The sequence below is a fragment of the Callospermophilus lateralis genome, chromosome 10 (genome assembly GCF_048772815.1).
Source record: "Callospermophilus lateralis isolate mCalLat2 chromosome 10, mCalLat2.hap1, whole genome shotgun sequence".
Lineage (NCBI taxonomy): Eukaryota > Metazoa > Chordata > Mammalia > Rodentia > Sciuridae > Callospermophilus > Callospermophilus lateralis.
This window is the reverse complement of record NC_135314.1, coordinates 53813616-53830982: the sequence shown is the minus strand read 5'-3', so window position 1 is coordinate 53830982 and position 17367 is coordinate 53813616. Positions and strand designations below refer to the sequence as shown.

General features: G+C 33.5%; 1 protein-coding gene across 7 annotated transcripts in view; it reads right to left on the bottom strand.

Moving 5' to 3' along the window:
• The window catches only part of Znf148 (zinc finger protein 148), a 145040-nt gene that overhangs the window by 80388 nt on the left and 47285 nt on the right, over window positions 1-17367 (bottom strand). For 4 of the 7 annotated variants that reach the window (XM_076867538.1, XM_076867539.1, XM_076867541.1 and 1 more), the window contains 2 exons: window positions 14118-14252; window positions 2229-2577 (listed from right to left, as the gene is read on the bottom strand). The exons of 1 other annotated variant lie outside the window; for it this stretch is intronic. In XM_076867538.1, the coding sequence (XP_076723653.1) occupies window positions 2229-2561 (333 nt within the window). In that variant the 5' untranslated portion in view covers window positions 2562-2577; window positions 14118-14252. The remainder of the gene's footprint in view (window positions 1-2228; window positions 2578-14117; window positions 14253-17367) is intronic. 2 more of the 7 variants (XM_076867542.1, XM_076867543.1) reach the window with 1 other exon arrangement.

The window sequence follows — 17367 nt, the reverse complement described above, 5'->3', positions numbered from 1 at the left end:
AATACCCCAAAAGACTTGGAGATCAAGCAATATACTTCAAAGTAATAAACGGTTGAAAAGAAGAAAAATCTCATGAGAAGTTAGACATATTTAACTAAATGAAAATTAAAATGCAAATGGGATACAGCTGAAGCAGTAATTCCAAGGAAGTTTATAGGATTGAATACATAATATTAGAAAATAATAAAGATCTAAAAAATCAATAGTCTAAACTTCCCCCTATAGAAAAAAAATTTCAAACCACAGTAAACCTAAGAAATAGTAAGACTCTGAGCAGAAATACATTAATTTAAAAAAAAAAACCAACAGAAAAACCAAAACATTTTGAAAACATCAATAAAATCTATAAACCTATACTGGGGAGAAGGAAAATGGGGAGTTGTTCAACAAATCGTTTCAGGTTTTGCCAGATAAAAGTTCTTTGCAAATGCTCAATGGCTTAGTATTTGCCTACTAGCATGTTTAAGGCCCTGGATTTGATTCCTCCATTAATACTTGTAGAGAGCTATGGTACACTATGAATATATAATTACACTACTGAACTATAAATTTGAGAATGATAAAAATGGTAATTAAAAAGTCAACTCTGTAGCCATGCTAAAAGAAAAATAGAGAAGATATAAATTACAAATATCAGAAATGAAAGAAAGGAAATTCCATAGACACTAAAAGCATAATAAAACAATGCCAAGAGCAGCTTCATAACCACAAATTTGATAACCTTGATGAAATGGACCAATTCCTTGAAAGACAATCTGGACAATCTGATAAAATTCACACAAGAAATAAAACAATCTATTAAAGAAATTTAACCAATGATTTATAACCTTCTGAAAGAGAAAGTACAAAGCAAAGAAGGGTGTGCTGATGAATTCCACTAAACATTTAAAGAAATTATGCCAGTTCTCTACAATCTCTTCCAGAAGACAAAAGCAGAAGGAATACCTACTAATTCATTCTATGAAACCAACACTACCCTAAAACCAAAACAAGACAATGACATTACTAAGAAATTACAGATGAACACCTCTCATAAGCAGAAACGTAAAAATGTTATCAAATCAAACCCAACAGTGTATAAAAAGAATTATACTTGAAATTTATTCAAGACATTCAAGATTGATTCAACATTTGAAAATCAATTAATATAATACACGATATCAACAGACTGAAAGTAGAAAAAGTATTACTATAGACTGAGTTGGCAAGCCCACATTTTAGAACATAATTATAAGTAATTATCCATTCATTCAACCTATGTGGCAACATCTCAGAGTAGAAAATAAGAAACCTCTGCTCTTGTAGAGTATATAAGCCTATTACATAGACAGACACTGAACAAGTAAACATAAGTCCCTATGGCAGAGCTCAATCTAGGATCAATAGAAGTGGGCAGGGTGATTATGAATGAAGCACTATCTTAAGTTAAAAAACAGGGACAGGTATGGCTGAGGGGAATAGTCCAAGAAGCATATACAAAGATTCTAAAGCAAAGGTACAGTGAATTAGATAAACTGAAAGGAACCCAGTTTTAAAACCACAGAAAGAAAAATGAGAATTACATTATGTTGGTGATTTTACTGATCATAGGGCAAGAATCAAAGTAGAGAAGGCAAGAAAGACATAAGTGATTACAAAAGACTACCTTAGGTGCTAAACCATTGTCTATGGTGGGGTAAGAGAGAATGAGGGCTGGTATGATTTTTAAAAGATACATATTAAGCAAGTAGAGAATGAAAAGAAGACACAGAATAGGGGTGTATCACAAAAAGTTGTTGAAGGCAAGGAACTGGATATAGCTCAGTAAGTACAGTGCATACTTATTAGAATGCTTGAGGCCCTGGGTTCAAATTAAGCTAGGACTACCACACCCACTCCACCCACCCACCCTCAAAAAAAAGAGGTGGGAATTTTTAACATTTTTTTTAACAATTTAAACCTATTCTTTAAAAATAAAAATTGAATTTAAAATGTCTTTACAAATTAAGCACTAAAATACACACATAATTCTGAGAAATAAATGTTATAGAAGACAAATTACTATAATTATGTAATATGAAAACTTAATTTTGCCTTCAAATATGATTTCTGCCAATATTTTAGTGAATGTATTCAAGAACACTATTTAGCCTTTAAATATTTTCTGATATTTCTTCAAAAACACAATATTAAGACAAAATTAATACTTTTTAACTATAAGTTCAATGTCTTATAAATTAATTACTTACAGGGACATTAAGTGCATACTGAAGTCCTTGAGGAAGTCTTTCATGTGCTTCCATCTGTTCTTCATCATTTTTCACTGTCTCCTCATGAACCATGAGTTCATCGTGTGATATCATATCCTGTTGTCTCATTTCACTTTCTTGTAACACTTCATCGGCAGCAAGGATCTCTTGGTGTGGCATACTTCGATCCTGAAGTACTGACTCCTGCAGTTCTCCAGACACAGTAGACTGGCCAGACACTCCACCCATTACAACCATTGCCCTGGAAGACTGCATTTCGTCTATGCCGCCACATTTAAGAAACAATCCTTCCAGTTTGTCGTCAATGTTCATGCTTAAGTATAACTGCCTAGAAAGACCAAGTTTGGCAACAAAGCATAATAAATTAGTTTTATACGACTAATTGACATTTTTTTTAATTTCAAGTTATAAAAGGTACACATTTGAAGGAAAAGTTTTTATCCATGAAATTCACAATTTTTAAATTACCAAGATAGGTTTCCAAAGACTAGTTGAGTACATTTTTATATTAAGGCATAAAATTCTAATCTACCTGATTATTGGAAAATGATTCTGCTATAAAGCAAATTGGGAGAAAGCATTTTCAACTTTAAAGGACCCATATCCTTTAATGCATCAAAGTGTCTTTAAGTCGAAAAGGATACATTCAAGAAGGCATTTTTTTTTTTTTTTTTTTTTGAGAAAGAACTTTTTAATATTTATTTTTTAGTTTTCGGCGGGCACAACATCCCTGTTTGTATGTGGTGCTGAGGATCGAACCCAGGCCGCACGCATGCCAGGCGAGCGCGCTACCACTTGAGCCACATCCCCAGCCCCTCAAGAAGGCCTTTTTTGACAGAGAACACTCTCAAGCAAATCATTAAAGAAAACTTAAAAATAGTCACCAATCATATAAAAATAGTCATAGTAGTAATCAAAGATATCAATGCAAAAACAATGGTACCATATTCATCCACCACTCTGGTAAAAACTTTCAAATACATTCAATATGGAGATAGTAAAAAAAAGAGACAAGTAACCTACAGAGGGAATATAAATTAGATCAATTATTTTCGAAGGCAACTTAGTAGTATATAACCAAAGCTACAAAAATGCGTATCCTTTTACACCAGTAATTCTATGACTAGGAATTTATTTACAAACACATACAGAGAAAAGCAGTGCAGCAATAATCATCACAATAAAAAACTAGAAATACATCATGTGTTCAAGAAACACGTTAAAATATGTTTCGAAATATTTTTTTATAACTGGACTATAGTGATGGTTGCCAGATGCACAACTCAGGAAATTAAAAAAAAAAAATCAGTAAATATTTCAAATGAGTGGGTTTTACTGTAGTTTTTTTTGTTTGTTTGTTTTGTTTGTTTTTTGTTTTTTAAATAATAGAACCAGAATAGTGGGTGCCTGTTGAGTGGGGAAGGGACAATGCTGATAGGAGGAAGGAAAGGGAAGCTTCTGGGGACACAGTGATTTTTTTTTTCTTGAAAGGAAGGCTGATTGCACAGGTAGACAATCTTAGAAATTTCAAGATGTACACCTGTGATACCTGCATTTTTCTTTCAGTTATTACAATAAGAAGGTGAAGTTTGTTGCAGCTGAACAATAATTCATACAGTCAATAAAAAGTTTTCCTGAAAAATATCTGAAGACTTGGGGAAATAGCTTAAAGTGTTAAAGAGAATATATGCAAATGTATGTGGGCGGGAAGTGTAAATGTACACAGGATTATCTAAAATGGTAACAACATTAACATTACCACAGGGTGATGAACATTCCTCTTTTTCTTATTTACATTTATCTCTTTCTACACTAAATTATTACTTTCATGAATGTTTTTAAATGTATTAATTATTAAAAATAAAATGTGTTAAAATGAAATAATAATGTCATTACTAGTACATTTTAAGTTGCAAAGGACTAAATAGATTGTGATAAGAAATTAAGAACTAAACACTATAAAAATAATTATATTACCTTATTATAGAAAAGAGAGACAATATTTAAAATTTGCTTTTCTAATTTAGCTATAAATTCATGAATATTAATTAACATTAATTACTATAATGACTAATATAACAATTATTAGGAAACCCAAAGAGATCTCATCTCAAAGAAGACCGAAATCTTTTTAAAAACTACTATTATTAAGATTACAAGAAGTAAATACAACATTCACTACCTAATATGAAGGACCTACAATTAGTAAATGTACTATATTTCAGTTTAGCTACCTCTTTCCCTACTAAATCACATGAAGATCATTTCCTTAATCATGGTTTCCAGAGGTCAAATAAATAAGTTAAATTCCAACCACTACTGAAATCAAAATACTCCTTCATTTACTAAGGATAACATCAAGGGAATAACCTTTACTTTAAAAAAAAAAAAAAAAGCCTTATTAACAGCAGAATAAACAAAAGCATACTTAACACTTGCTTTTCTTGACCTTCCCTATTAAGATCAACCATCTGATTTTACTTTTAAAAATCTTTAGGTAACAAACTTAAAATCTCAAAAGTCAAAGATTTTAAATATATTACCAAATAATTGCTCTTTTCAAATATCCCAATTCCCTCAGCCATATCCTGTCCCTGATTTTTAACTATCTTACAACTAAGTGGATGTCTTTTAAGGCTAAACTTGGGTTACTCTAGCCAATTCTTTGGGAATCCTTGCAAATCAATTATAATCTTTTCTAAACTATTACTTTTTTCTTAAAGAATGTGGAAAGTCCCTGAATTGTTTATAAACTTATACATTCAAGGGCCCACCACTCTTATTTACAGTTATACCATTATTTTGGTATGTTGCTACTACAGTCATACCATTATTTTGAAAAACTTGTAAGTATTTAGAGAATATGGGAGATGTCAAAAAAGTTACTAAAACACCAACTGAGCTAGGAGCACACTCTGATTTTTTGTTTTTTAAAAAACACTCAAGAGCTGGAGATATAGCTCAGTTGGTAGAGTATTTGCCTTGCATGCAAATCCCCAGCACCAAAAAAAAAAAAAAAAAAAAAAAAATTCAAACTTGAAGCCTAATTTGTTAACTACCCCAAGCTCTTTATTTCCTTACATGCATAGACCTCAACTTCAATACTTTTGATCATCAACTTTAAAAACTTTAGTGTAACCTAATATTATGCATACTTTTAAAATTATATTCCCATTTTAATATACCTATAAAATAAGAATTTTTACTACCTGTGTTCCTAACACAAATCTAAAATAATCAGTACTGAATAAAAGTACTCTGGGAATAGACAGTATTTGGGGGGAAAAAGGGGGGGGGAATAAAAATACACAAGAGTAAGGGAATTGGGACAGGAAGACAGCAAAACAAAAGAAAGTAAATTGAAAAGGAAATAGAAACATTGCCAAGTAGAAGACAAACCTGACCTATTCAACAAATTTTCTGAAAACAGATCATGGGCAAAACAAAAGGAATCTTTCTTTTTAACCATAATTTGTTAATCCTATGGTCACCCCAAATTAAGCCAGACATCTGGAGTTAAATTGGATAGCCTGGACATTATTTCTGTGATAAGTGCCCTGAAATATCAGAAAATACTACAATATTTACACAGGATTCATATCAATGAATACTGCTCAAAGTTTTAAAATGAGCTTAGAAATAACAAAGTAAAAACTGCATGTACTCTTGACCAAGCAACTTCACTGGTAGAGATATACATGATCCGCTAGAGTTATTTATATACATGAACCAGGATATTTGATGCAACTCCCTCATTTACAGCAAAAGACCAGAAACAATCAAAGCATCCACTAATAAGGAGACTTCTTTACAATAATTATGATTCAACCATACAACAGAATGTATACAACCATAAAAAGAAGAGGTTAGCCATATGTGCTGGTTATACAACATAAAACAGGTGAAAAAAATCAACATCTATATAGACAGTAAGACCCTTTCTACATTATTTTTTAAAAGAAAAACAGCTCTGATCAACAGTTATTCTGGAGAAATTTTTTTTTTCTTCTTGCAAAGAAACAATGGAATTTGGGAACTGAAATAAGAAAGGAATCTGCATTTTGTTTTATTCTTTTTTCAAACCATGTAAATCTTAATATAAATATATATGTATGTATTCTCATATATATATTCTTATATTCAAATATATGTACATATTCTTATGTACATGTATTTTTACATAATATATATTTCATGCATGTGTATATACACATACACAAAAATATGTTGTTTTTATAATAAGGATGCTGATCAAACCCAGGGCCTCATATACATCAGACAAACACTCTTAATTAAAATTGAGCTACATCCCCAGACCTTCCTTTTCTTTTCTAATTTTACAATAGGGTAACAGGTGGGGTAATATGAAAGACTTAGTGTTTTTTAAAAATGTGTTTTAAGACAAAATGAAGCAAATTGAGGTATTGCATACCTCAATTTGTCTCTGTAAACAGGATAGTAAACAGGACAGGAAATGAAATAAGGACCACATACAAAGAAAGAAAACTTCCAAAAGCCTATGAAGAAAGGATACCTATGTACCTATGATACAAAAAATGATAAAGTAGGAAAAGTACAATTATGTATTGTCCTTGCACCTCCCTTTTAAACCATAATAGTTTCATCACCACCCCTAATAACTCTTAGTCACACCTCACTGCATGTTCAGAAATCCAATTACAACAAAGGGTCCCATGCTCAAGACTTAACACGTGTTACTTCCCTTCTGTAATTTAGTAATTTTCAGGGAGGCTCAGCAAAGCGTAAAGAAAAAAAGAAAAGAAAACCAGATGTAATCAATTCACATTAATGTGAATAGTTAAATATCTCTCCCCGTTTACCCCTGAAAAAGCCAACTAATTTTTGACCCAAATGTGCCTATGGAAATTCAAAGGTTAGGAATGTTACACAGGAAAAGAAAAGAAATACTGCTTCCCTTAAGTCATCTGTCACATAAAAGACTATTCTGTAAGCGAAAAACATAATACTAAACAATAAGTTCCCATGAATTTCTGTCTTAACTGGGGAAAAAGAAAATAGGTGGAATAATAATCCACTCTGAGTATCCTGTGAAGACTATTTTACAACTGGATGAACCTTGGGAACTGACGCACAGGACACAAAATGGCAGAGCTGTTAAAAACCAAGACAGAGCTAGGCATGGTGCACACACCTATCATCCCAGCAGTGTGGGAAGCTGAGGCAGAAAGATTGAGAGTCCAAAGTCAGTGTCAGCAACTTAGAAGGCCCTAAGCAACTCAGAGAGACCCTGTCTCAAAATAAAATATTAAAAAAAGGAGGCGGGGGGCTAGGAATGTGACTCAGGGTTAAGTGCCCCTGGTTCAAACCCTGATACCAAAACAAAACAAAAAAAAAAAGAAGAAAAGAAAAAGAACCGGGGCTGGGGATGTGGCTCAAGTGGTAGCGTGCTCGCCTGGCATGCGTGCGGCCCGGGTTCGATTCTCAGCACCACGTACAAACAAAGATGTTGTGTCCGCCGATAACTAAAAAATAAATATCAAAAAATTCTCTCTCTCTCTCTCTCTCTCTCTCTCTCTCTCTCTCTATCTCTATCTCTATCTCTATCTCCTCTCTCACTCTCTCTTTAAAAAAAAAAAGAAAAGAAAAGAAAAGAAAAAGAACCAAGACAAGATGGACAGTGATGTCCTTGGGCTCATTTAGCTAATGGTGGAACTGTAATCCTACCTCCTGTGTTCAAGTTACCCAGAGGTGACAATGCTGAAAACTAGAATCAAGGAGAGGAGAAAGAAAGGGGCCAAGCTGGAATCAAGTTCTCCTTAATCTTCCTTCAGCAGACTCCTTCACTTTGCATCCTTCCCCCACTTCCAAGATTTATTCTCCCCTATAACCACCCCTCTGTCTGAAAAGAGCAAAGTATGGGAACCAGGCATTTAAATACTACCAAAGTTTCCTGACCCTTCATTCACTCATTAATATGGACCGACTATATCTGTTTCCTTTCTTTACACTTTGCTAAGCCTCCCTGAAAATACTAAACTAGAGAAGTAGCACGTTTTAAGTTTTGAGCATGGGACCTTTCTTGTATTTGAATTTCTGAATGTGCAGTGAAGCATGAGAATTTTGGCTGAAATAGCCTAAGAGTAATGAGGGGGGAAGGTAATAATTATTATGATTTTAAAGGGAGGCACAAAGACAATACAAAAATGTACTTTTCCTACTTTATCATTTTTTGTAGCATAGGTTTGTACTGTTTCCTTTTTCCATAGGCTTTTGGAAGCTTCCTTTATATATGTTTGTACATGTTTGGGGGGGCCCTGTCTGTACCCCTGCCCCCATCCACCTACCACTGTTTCCTGACAAATATTTGGTTCAGCTATATAAAAAATAATCCTAACTATCGCAGTTTTCACCTAGTTTTTTAAGTCTAGTAGCAAAGATTAACTTAAAGAGAAATAAATTTATGACCCATTACTTTCTCCTATTTTCTAAGAGAGTTTACTCTTCATGTCATCTTCTACTTTAATGTTTCTTATCATCTAAGTGCCAGCAATCAGAAACTAAGCTTTACAGTCTTACACGCTGACACAGAACAAATAATCTTTGAGTCAGTGCTTTTAACAATGAAGTAAAATATGCAAGTTTTTAATACACTGAGGTGGTGGGACCAAAGCCTGTCTTACAGAACTACAGTGGCTCAAAAAATGCAACATTTCTTCCATGAAGTGCTTGGTTCTACCCTGTTTTCTTATGCCAACCAAAATATTTCATTGAATCTAAAACTTTGTGGGATCCCACCTACAGTAAGTCTGCTCTGTGATCATGGATCTTAACAAATATTGAAAACGAGAATCTCAAGCTAGGTGTGGTGGCAATGTCTAACAATCCCAGTGACACAGGAGGCACAGGCAGGAAAATGGCAGGTTTGAGACCAGACTGGGCAACTTAGGCCCTAAGAAACTTAGAGAGACCCTGTCTCAAAACAGAAAATAAAAAGAGGTGAGTATGTAGTTCAGTGGTAAAGCACCCTGGGTTCAATCACCAGTATAAAAAAGAAAGAAAGAAAAGGGGTGGTAGAGAGAAGGGAGAAAGGGAGGAGGAAGGAAGAAATGCATGGATGGAAGAAATCAAAATATACATCCCAGCTGGGATTGAAAGGATTGAGAATTGGCCAAATTATGCTCTGGGCATATGTGAATGTATCACAATAAATTTCACTTTTTTGTATAACTGTAATGCACCAATTTAAAAAAAAATGTTAATAAATAAATAAATAAAAAGACCAACAGAGTAGAGGACAGGGATCAAGGAGACAGAGGAGGAGAGGGAAAGGAAAGTACTGAGGATTGAGAATGAGCATATATACCTTTATGAATATGTCACTATGAACCCCACTATTATGGACACCAATAATGCATTAATAAAAATATTAAAATAGGGCTGGGGTTCTAGCTCAGTGGTAGAAGACTTGCCTAGCATATGTGAGGCAGGGGTTCAATCCTCAGCACCACATAAAAATAAATAAACAAAATAAAGGTACTGTGTCCATCTACAACCAAAAAATATTTTTAAAATATTTTTAAATATTAAAATAAAAAATGCAAGTTTTAATACAAACACTGCAAAAATTACTTCCAAAATCCAGGCAACTGTATGGGCTTCTTTCAAAAGACAAACTTAACAGAAGTATATAAGGAACTTAAAATACTTAATGAGGTTTTTAATTGGGGATTTAAGTAATTAATGAGGAAACTACCCTTCCAAATTTATTAATACGTGTGTATTTGTAATGTAAGTTTCAAAGATATGGGAACCTGGAGAGGAAAGACAACTAACACAATGAGGACACACTAGATGTAAGATACTGTGCTGGACACGTTTATACACATTACCTTACTTAATATTTATAATAATCTTCAAGACAGTAACAATGCAAAGACAAACTGAGGATTACTGAAAACTACATAGCTCAGAAGTAAATTGGAATTTCAAACCAAGATTACTTGCTTCAATGCACTTTTTACCATATCATACCACTTCCTGACTTTTAAAGGCCCTGGAAACCTTAAAGTCCTTGAATTCATCCTCATCTCACCACCTACTTCTGAGGCCTCTGGATCACTAATGCTTGGCTTGGTAAAGCAATCTCCTTAGCTGAGCAACCCATCTCATAGCTAATACCAGAGAACTTTCTGATGCAGAATCCTTATTTCTTCTTAAAGTGGACCGGACTCTTTGCATATTCTCTACTTTCCAACTTCATCTACTATTCACACCTTAGAGAATTTCCCTCTAGCCAGTCCTTTTTTTTTTTCCCCACAAGTTGACATACACCCTCTTAAATTAACTTCTTTCCTCCATTCTTTCTTCAGTTACCAGAAAAATCTCTCTCTTAATTTTCCATTTCCAATTAGAAATTTTTTTAAATCCTAAATATGGCTAATAAACCAAAGACCAAAGAAAGGATGGTTGTTCGTTTTTAAATGAAAACAGATTTGAAGGCCTGTGCCACAACCCTCTAAAATCCTTATCCCCCTTCAGATCATACACAGACTATCTACATGCTACTTACCACCTTTAATTAATCTGCATTCAAGCATGAAAGAAAAAAATATTTTTCATTTAATATCCTGCATTTCTGCTTTATTTATTGAGTTTGGCATTAATATTTTCCATCAACTGTAACTAAATAATGTGAAACTTTAATTATATACTACGAGTCAAAACAGTATAATGGTCAAGGTTAGGAAACTAAAAATCACTGCATTTTCTAAGAGTAATTTTCAAATAAAATATTCTCCCAAATTCAACAACACCCCACCCTTATACCAAAACTGATTACACCTAAAAAGAAACTTCACTTTAGGCAGGAGAGGCACTTAAAGGTGTGTGCGGCCCGGATTCGATCCTCAGCAACCACATACAAACAAAGATGTTGTGTCCGCCGAAAAACTAGAAAATAAATATTAAAATTCTCCTCTCTCTCTCTCTCTCTCTCTCTCTCTCTCTCTCTCTCTCAAAAAAAAAAAAAAAATATGTATATATATCAAGACTGAGGATGTAGCATGTGCAAGGCCCTGGGTTCAATCCCAGCACACACAAATACCTCAATTGAAAAAGAAATATAAAATATAGATATCCGCTTTAAGATAATTTGGTAAGATGAATAAATCAGTGGTCAATATTAGAAACTTAAAAATTTGTCATGCCTAAGAAGTTTTCTATTTTTCCTCATCCTTCAGAATATAATTATAAACTGGGCATAGAGGCACATGCCTATAATTCCACTGACTCAGGAGGCTGAGGCAGAAGGATCCTAACTAAGTTCAAGGCCAGTCTGGGCAACTTTGTGAGACTCTGTCTCCAAATTAAAAAAAAAAAAAAAAAAAAAAAAATCTGGGGATACAGTTCAGTGGTAGAACATTCCTAGGTTCAATTATCAGTTATCCCCAACACACGCGCGCACACACGTACGTATATATGTGTGTGTACATATACATAATGATTTAGCAAAAACTATGTATATATATATATGTGTACATAAACACAAAATAATGATTTAGCAAAAACTGCTTATCTCATTTAAAAACAATATTTATTGTGTAGGCACATTCTATATTCAGAGAACTCCTCAGATATACCTTTATGTAACTATCATTTTGTATCTTACAAAGCCTATATTGTAAACTATATTCATTTTTTTCTAAGAAATGTCTTTTTTTTAACCTTTTTTAAACATTTATTTATATATATTTGTTTGTTTATATATGGTGCGCCTCACACATGCTAGGCAAGTGCTATACCACTGAGCCACAACCCCAGCTTCGACTATATTGATTTTTTAATTTTTTTGGTACTAGGGATTGAACTCAGGGGCACTCAACCACTCAGCCACATCCCCACCCCTATTTTGTATTTTATTTAGAGACAGAGTCTCACTGAGTTGCTTAGCACCTTGCCAGTGCTAAGGCTGGCTTTGATCCTCCTGCCCCAGCCTCCTGAGCCACTAGGATTACAGGCATGCACCACCATGCCCAGCACTGTTGATTTTTAATGGGCTATTTTAAAATTTCCTAATAGCATCATTTACAATAATGAAAAGTTGTCAAAAAGTTATTTCAAATCAGTACTAGCAACAATAAAACATTTAAATAATAAACATCTAATTTAATACTTAAAAATTATTAGTCAGAATGTGCAATATGCAATTTAAAAAGTAACCTTTTTTTTAAACTTATCCTGATTTTTTTTAACCTTTATTTTATTCATCCATCTATATGGAGTGCTGAGAATCAAACCCAGTGCCTCATACATGCTAGGCAAGTGCTCCCGGACTAAGCCACAGCTCCAGCCCCTAAAAAGTAACCATTTTTTAACCATAGAAAAAAAATTTATAATTATTTAAGCCAAAGTTAATGCTTGTTTACATAATACTTATGGTCCTCAAAAAAAAAAAACAAAAAAAAAAACAGAATCTAATGCATTCCTACTATTTACCACCAAAATCTTCTAAAACACTTAACAAAATAGTGATACTTTGAAACTTGAAACCATATTTATGCCAATTCAAACTGTTTAAGAAATATCTGTGTGTATTTGTGTGCGTGTGTGCATATTTATTTTTCTTTCTGTGGTGTTGGGAATTGAACCCATCAGCACTCCACCACTAAGTTACACTCTCAGTCCTTTTTTGTTTTGAGATTGGATCTCACTGAGATTGTGACTGGCCTCAAATTAGCAATTCTTCTGCTTCAACCTCCTGAGTTGCTAGGATTACAGGCATATACCATTACACCTGGCAAAGATATATCTGTAATTTATCAGAAAGGGAAAGGGCAAAAAAAAAAATACAAGCAAAATAGAAACCTATATTGTCGATTCTAGATATTATATTCATTGCACTTTATGCCAATCTCAAAATTTAAAACATTAACAATCAAAAGACTGACTTTATCAGAAAATTTTCTACAGCATTGTAAGTAAAAGGAATGAAAAAGTACTTCTTAAAATAAATTTCACTATATACCATAAACAAACATTAAACATCTAATGGTTATTTTTAAAATATGTGCTATATAGTAACAAAGATACACTCCAGAACAGAAAAAATGTTAACTGACACAAACCCTAGTATGACAGATAAGCTGGCTGTTCCTCCAGAATCTGTTCTCTCCTTCTTATCAATTAATGAAAATTATGGGAGACGCATGCCTGCCTAAGTAAGACTCATTACCCTGCCTCACTTGTAGCTGGTTGTGGTTATGTGACAAAGTTACAGCAAATGGGATAAGGGTGAAAGTGATATACACAATTCCCATTAAGGGAAAGGAGAATGTCTTCTGAATTATCTACAAGATTGCTTCCTTATACGAACATAGGCAAACATACAAAAAAAATATGTACACATGTACAACTGTTAGTGTGTTTTATCATATTTCAAAAATTATACAGCAAAAATAAATTAGGTTACTAAGTCAGGTTTCTCTATGGAGGAAAACAGAGTTTCCCTGGCAATTCTAGAAAATGTAATATGGATGATGTGTGTTTGGAATACGAAGGTAAAAAAATGCAATCCACTGTTAAGGAAGAAGGTTAAACAAGAAAACAATTTCTAACTTCAATTTCACTTGCGATTACATGACAAGCTACACACATTTTTCAGTGTTAAACTAAAACTTAATCTAAAATGATATCATTATTCACGGATTTTGTCTTAAAATCAATGTCTTCTCATGAAAAAATTAAATCAAGAAAAAAGTTTCTTTAGATATAAAAATCAAAATAGAAAAAAACTATTATGTAAACACAACATGAAATTTTAACAGCAAGGTTTCACATTTGAAAAAATTTTACTAATTCAAGATTATGAAAAATAAGTATTAAAGTTACCTGAGACTAGGGTAAAAATGAAGACTTCAAGGAAGAGAATGCTGTAGAGTTGAAAAAGAAATCATGGCTGAGTTTCTACCTTTCACAGGCTTCAGAAACCCTGAATACCACCTTAATCACTTATGCCATCCATTCCTACAATAAAACATACACATACACAACAAACAAATCATATTACTTATGGAGGGAAAAAAAAGCTATACAAATACAGTTATGTGCAACCTGGTATAAATTTAGAAATGATCACTTTTTGAAAATCTAGTAAGGCACATCTGAATGACCAATGTACTGGCTGGTTTTTAACATATGAAACAAAATATGATACTGGTAGTTGGGAACTGAGGATTAACCCTGGTCTTGTAAAGAATAATTTGCTTAGATCTGTAGTCTACATTAGAGATATAAGATATTGAAGGAAATGCAGAAGACCTAAAAGGTTAGAAAAGAAAAACAAAGAAAGCAACCACTTAAAAACACCATTCTTACCTGCTTTGTAAAGTCTATAAAGAGAAAAGCAAACAAAATGGCAGGCCTTAGAAATAACACACACAACCCATAACATACCAAACACATGTGTACTCAGAAACTATTACAGTTCTACAATCATGTTAAATACCTAAATAAAAAACTTGGTGAACAAGATTATCTTGGGCAGGAAAAGCTGACAAAAAGAATCATATAGATAATGTGGAGTATATCCAAAAACAAAAGGCAAAAAAAGCCCAGGCAGTGCCTAAGAAAACTTCCTGACAACATTTCTGAGCATAGCACCAGACTAAAGATTTTATGGAATTTCCTACCCTAAAGTTCCTTAAAAATATTAGATCCTTAAAATATATATATATATATATAAAGATTCTTGGGGTTGGGGCTGGGGCTGTACCTCAATGGCAGAGCACTTGCTAGCACATGTGAGGCACTGGGTTCGTTCCTCAGCACCACATAAAAATAAACAAAATAAAAGCATGCTGTCCATCTACAACATTAAAATATACATATATTCGATTCTTACCTATCAAAAATAGTTTGTGGGGGACCTGGGGTTGTGGCTCAGCAGTAGAGCGCTCACCTAGCACATACGAGGCCCTGGGTTCAATCCTTAGCACCACATAAAAATAAATAAGTAAAATAAAGGTATTGTGTCCAACTAAAATCTAAATTTAAAAAAATTGTTTGTGCCGGTGTGGTGGCACATATATATAATCTTAAACAGAGGCTTAAGGAAGACCACTGAGTTCAAAGGCAGGTTTGGCAATTTATGAAGACCCTATCTCAAAATTAAAGAGGTTGGGAGAGGGGCTGGGATTGTGGCTCAGTGGTAGAGTGCTCACTTAGCATGCATGAGGCCCTGGGTTCGAACCTCAGCACCACATAAATGTAAAATAAATTTTAAAAGAATAAATAAATAAAGAGGTTGGGGGAAAGTAGCTCAGTGGTAAAGTGCCCGTGGGTTCCATCCCCAGTGTTCTAAAAAAAAGTTTGTAAATACTCCTTCATAGGAAGCTTGGAGATAAATGAAAGCTCCTAAAATGTTTTTATCGGTTTACAAGGACACAAAGAACTGTCTTTCCTACACATAGAGCAAATCCAGTAATAATTTCATCTATGAGCTTGAAGAAGTATTATATTAATTCATTTAAAAAATATTTTGTTATTGACATATTTTTAAAAGTTCGATTTCTGATAGAGCTATCTATCTCAATATCCTTCAATTTGAGTTTTCCTGCATATTCATGCTTATTTATTTTTCCAAATAAAACTTCTGTCAACAATAAAATTTGTTGCTTTGTTTCAACAACAGAATTGTATTATACAAAACCATAATGAAAACAACAGTAACAACAGGAACCTTGAGTGGCAGGGAGTAAGTAATCACAACCCAGAAATGCTACAATGTTAAGTAAAATGCCATTTTCAACAACTACAAGATACATAAAAAATATATGACCCATATTCATGAAAAATATCAGTCAATACAAACATTTTCTAGAGTCTCATATATGTTGGCTTAACCAAGATTTCAAAACATCTATTTCAGATGTGTTAACATAAATGAAGGAACCTAGGGCTGGGGTTGTGGCTCAGGGTAGAGTGCTCGCCTAGCATGTGTGAGGTGCTGCATTCGATCCTCAGCACCACATAAAAATAAATAAAATAAAGAGATTATGTCCAACTATGTGTGTATAAAAATGAAGGAACCCATTTTTTAACTTTTTAATTATGAAAATTATCAACTGTTAAGATTTTCAATAAAAGCACAGAAATTACATAAAAGAACTCTAATTCTGAAGTTAAAAAGTGTAATAACTAAAATCTTTTAAAAACTTTATCAGAAGGGCTGGGCATTGTGATACATGTCTGTATTCCCAGAGACTTGGGAGGCTGAAGCAAGAGGTTCACAAGTCTGAGGCCAGCCTCAACAACTTAAGCATCTTAGCGAGACCCTCTCAAAATAAAAAATAAAAAGCACTGGGTATGTAACTCAGTGATTAAGTGCCCCCTGGGTTCAGACACCAGTACCAAAAAAAAAAAAAAAACAGAAACAGAAACACAGAAGGTATCATCAGGTGATTCGAAATAACAGAAGAAAATTAGTGACCTAAAGGCACATTAATAGAAATTATCCAATTAAATAGAGAGAAAAAAAATAGTTAAAGAAAAATAAACAGCTTCAGAGACATGTGGAACATCCAGCTTACCAACATTTCTGGAGTATCAGGAGGAAGAAAGAGTAAAAGATAGATAGATAGACAGACAGACAGACAGACAGATAGATAGATAGTAGTAGATAGATAATAAATAATAAATAGCTAAAACACAGGACAAAAAATTTCCAGAGCTGACTTCTTTTCTCCTCTCTTTAGGAAAATGAATCTATAGATCCAAGAAGCCCAATCAACTTCAAGTAGAATAAATACAAAGAGACCTATTCCTAAATACATCATGGTCAAACTATTAAAGGCAAATACAAGGGAGAAAATCTCGAAAGCAGAAGAGAAAAATGACCTAGCATATGCTCAAAATCATCAACAGGTGAATGGCTAACTTCCAATCAGAAACAGAGGCCAGAAGGCAGTGAATCACACATGCAAAGAGCTGAAAGCAAAAGGGTGTCAACAAAGAAGAAAACACCAAGACTATTCTTCAAAAATGACAATACTCCCTGATAAACAAAGACAGAACTTTTTGCTAGCAGACTTGATTTACACGAAATATTAAAGGCCAGGAAGCTGAAAGGAAAGACACTAGA